At 36.9% G+C, this 4,350-nt stretch overlaps 1 protein-coding gene across 1 annotated transcript; it reads right to left on the minus strand.

Annotated features, from left to right (window-relative positions):
* Positions 1–2,844: 2,844 nt before the first annotated feature.
* ARL4A (ADP ribosylation factor like GTPase 4A) lies at positions 2,845–3,528 on the minus strand. The gene has a single exon (XM_007944062.2). The coding sequence runs from the start codon at positions 3,445–3,447 to the stop codon at positions 2,845–2,847; it is 603 nt and encodes a 200-aa protein (XP_007942253.1). The 5' UTR covers positions 3,448–3,528.
* Between the last annotated feature and the right edge of the window lie 822 nt (positions 3,529–4,350).

The raw sequence follows: 4,350 nt of genomic DNA on the forward strand, positions 1-4,350 counted from the left end.
TTATACTAGTAACTTAAACAAAGATTTAAGTTCATTTTATTATGATTAATTCTTAATGAACCTATGCTGGATACTTAAAGTATGCAACTTTTTTTTTTCCTAAATGGTATAATCCATTTTAGAACAACTCTGGATATTTAACTTTCCATCAAATCTTTTTAAATATCAAGTATCATTTTTTTAGCTTTGTTCTTTGATAGCAATTTGAAGTTAAAGTTAATATTTGGTATTAAACCAAGTAACTTCAAATATAAAAAAGTATTTCAGAAATACGCTTTTGGAAAAACAGTATATTTTAAACAACAAAAAATTAGGTACAAGAGCATTGCCTATTCAAGATTTATCTTGAGACTCCCTCATATCCTACTATCTTACAGCTATAATAGGTGATGAGAAATGTGAATTTAGCAAACTGAAAAATCTTACATAGTTGAAAATGTATTTTAGAAATAAAAACTAATAGTATTCATGTTGTTTTCTTTTTGTTCACTAAATATGAAAAAATTTAGATACCATATATTTGATTATCAAATTCTTAGGCTAGAAAATAAGGGTCAATACCCTTAAATTATCAAGAGATAGTTAAAACAACACTATTTTATACAGGAAGTATATGGAAAGCCTAAACCAAACCAAACCAAACTCACTGCCATCGAATCGTTTCCAACTCATAGCATCTCCCATTGGGTTTCCAAGGCTGTAAATTTTTACAGAAGTAGATTGCCTCCTCTTCCTTCCGCAGAGCAGCTGGTGGTTTTGAACCGCTGACCTTGCGGTTAGCAGTCAGGTGCCTTATCCACAACAACACCAGAGCTCCTTGACAGGCTGATAATCTAAATTGATTCAAATATATATATATATATATATATATATATATATATATATATATATATATTTTCCCCCCCCAGCAAGCTTTAACCCATCAAAAATCTAGTCATGTTTTGAGTATACACAATGATTATATACACAATGATCGTATACACATTTGGCCAGTATCAGTGAAGGGTTTTGAAAAAAAATGTTCTCTCAGAAAATAGCTTTCAGTGCCTCTGTCACACCCGAACAGACCCAACTCTATAGAACTTATGTAACTCAGCTGTCAAAGTTGTTTTTACACATCTAATTAAAAGCTTAAGCAGAAGTGGAAATACATTGAAACTCAAAGTCAAACACTGTTCTCCTAGTGCCTCAAGTAGAGTTTATTGGTAGTAAGGTTATCCACATTTCTAGAAATATAAACAATCTAAGTGACTGTCACTAATACAGGTACATTTAACATATGAAAGTTCCACAGGAAGCTACTTCATTTTGTTTGTAACAAGAATCAAGTTTCTAAAAACTCAGCTGCCACTAAAAAAAAAAACAAAACTAGAAACCAAAACCCTGCTACCAAAGTGGGCCCCTCCCTCGGGTTATCTTCAGAACAAACAGCTGTTGGCTTCACATATAGAAATTATGCTGATTTGTTAATACATGGACTTACATTGAATGTCACATGGCATACAGTGGAAGTTTTTGCCTATATATAAGGAATCTGTAAAGGTGTTTCCTTATTATAATAATTTATTACAATGTAAACAGCACCAGCAAATTCTCGTAAACAGAGCTTTGCTATTTTCCCTTCTTTTTCTATAACTGAAGTTCTGATCTGTAGTACTCAATCACTCCTTTCCTTACAAACAGGTCTGGACTGCCCCCGTAACACTGTTCAGTTTGTAAACAAAATACTAAAGCTCAGAGCACATAGAGGACAGTTTTTACATTTTCAGTCCACAGTGCGTTAGGTGTCATTTATAAAGCTTTTGCTCCTTCCAAAACACTACAAAAATATGATATGAATAACCACATCTGTGTTCAGCCAGCAAATATTAATAGAACAAATATTTCTAAATATTTTGGAGACAACGTATCACAATGTCATCCTTCTGATTGAATTGATCAATTAATTGCTTTCTTCATAAATCCATACATGTATCCAAGCATATGCATCTACATGCCCAAATTTACTATATAAGAAAGTCAAGTAAATAATTTTAGGTTATTCAAGTGAAAGCACTTCTGTCAGTGAACTATTTCTACAACATACCTAAACTTCAAAAAAGGTGACCGTGTAAAAGATGCATAGTTATTTCTAAAAAGTAAAAGACTACACACCAAAACATGCTTTGTCAGGAAAACTAATCCATGCACTTGAATATGCCCCCAATACCTTATTTTGATTATTTTAAGCTTAAACCAACTTAAACATTGTCTAGAATTAAGACATAGCATTAAATTATTTGATTCCAGAAAATGATAAAAAATCATTTGGCCAAAGCTTAAAAAAGCAAATGCCTCCTCCTTGTGCCTTACATAAAAAAAAAGGGCTGACTAGACTAGTAAACCATGTAACTGTGTGTGTGTGTGTGTGTGTGTGTATATATATATAAATCTATCTTAACATTCCATTCAAATTTACAAAGCCTTGTATGCAAATTCCTTACAAAGGATGCCCCAAAAAAGATATAAGCACAACACTAGGTAGACACTCTTCAAAGTTTTATTTCACTAACTTCAGGTCAAATTTCCACAACTGTTTCCTGGTCAATTTACTATCCTTGCTTGGCTTCCAAAAATGGTAGTACCAAAAGACTTGGGGGTAGGGAGTAAAGAGACCACTTTAAGAAGCACTGCTTTTACTCATCTTCCACAAGGCAACAGAGTTAGGCATCTGATTGTTCAACAAAACAAAGCTTTAACGGCACCCAGGAGGGCAGGCAGGCAATCCAGGCTGTAGACTCTCTTCCATTTGTCAAAATCTGGCCAGAGAAAACCTACTCCACACAGTTACAGGAGTATTGGTATTCATCTTTTCTTTTTCTGTTGTCGCAACATTTTTCTTCTTTTAATTATCATATCATGTAGTTTCTCAAGTCCTTCCTTTAGTCCATCTCCTATGATTGCACAGGTAGGCTGCAAATGCCAAGGAGTTGATGAGCTCAGTTCACCCACAGCTAACAATTTCTCGATTTCTGAGAGAGACAATGAATTCCTTAGGTCTTGTTTGTTAGCAACTATAAGTACTGGAACTCCTTGATTTTCTGATATCCTAGTTATTTTATGAAGTTCAGTTTTGGCTTCTTCCATCCTTTCAACATCAACAGAGTCCACAACAAATACAATGCCATCCGTGCATCTGGTATATGATTTCCATAGGGGCCTTAATTTCTCCTGACCACCAACATCCCAGAAGTGAAAAGTGACTGTTTTAGAATTTCCCAAAGTTACCTTTATTTTCTCAGTGTTAAATCCTTTGGTAGGTACAGTATTTACAAATTCATTGAATTGCAGCCTGTATAATACGGTAGTCTTTCCAGCACAGTCCAAACCTAGAATAACAATGTGGAAGGACTGAAATGAAGGCAAGCTGGACAGGATAGAAGTCTGGTCTGACAGTCCATTCCCCATTTCCAGCTGCAAATAAGTATCCCAAGTTGAAACGCTTTCTTCGTAAGGATTTTGAACTTCTCTTCCTAGGTGATCCAGCTACAAGACTGCTGGAGGAAGGGGGAGGAGGGGAATGATTATTTTTGTGAAACAATGTACTACAACGGTTTTTCTCAATTTTTGTTAAAATAAACAACACGAGGAACTTAACGACTAAAACTTGATTTAGTAAACAAACCAGAGCAGATATGACACGCAGGCAATCGAAGACAAACGATGAAATAATTGTGACTGAAATTCTGTAATACTCACTGAAACTACAGTAACACATAGTTTTCATAGTCTTTGGGGGCCCCAAACCTTAAAGACCTGACTCCGGAGATAACCTAGTCACCAGCATCTAGTCGAAGTCGCGGTTACCACAGAAGTACCTCTTTTGGCAGAAAACTCTACAAACGATCCTATCTTGGGGATCTAATTCCACATGATCAAAGCATAACCAAGGTCATTATTACTCCATCCTGAGAACCAAAAACGTAACAACGCTCTCACCTCCTGAATTGGAGTCTGTGTCCAAATGAGAATGCATTGGCAAACAGGCGTTACTATGCGGGTGGAAAGCAACACATGTCCACTCGGCTTTAGCTCTTCAGACAGCTCTGGCAATTGTCACACTAGAAACCTTGGCCTGAGATTTAGACCACGCCCCCTCTTCCCAGCCCACCCATAATCCCAAATCCCATTGGTCACCTGCCCCAGGGTGGCCACACAACTCCCGCCCTGGAGCCCTAATTGGTGAGCTTAACTGTCGCTCCCATAGCGGCAGAGTCGGGTTCTCTCGCGGTCCACAGGCACCACCTGTTGCCCTCAAGTTAGAAAACAAGGGTCCCAGGGAGGAAGCCCCACGGCCCAGGTCGCCGCCAG

Source organism: Orycteropus afer, unplaced genomic scaffold (genome assembly GCF_000298275.1).
Source record: "Orycteropus afer afer isolate SDZICR_OR568_19922 unplaced genomic scaffold, OryAfe1.0 scaffold00119, whole genome shotgun sequence".
Lineage (NCBI taxonomy): Eukaryota > Metazoa > Chordata > Mammalia > Tubulidentata > Orycteropodidae > Orycteropus > Orycteropus afer.

What these genes read in the sequence shown, in the direction of transcription:
- ARL4A (XM_007944062.2), bottom strand. Translation starts at nt 3,447, where the DNA reads ATGGGGAATGGACTGTCAGACCAGACTTCTATCCTGTCCAGCTTGCCT.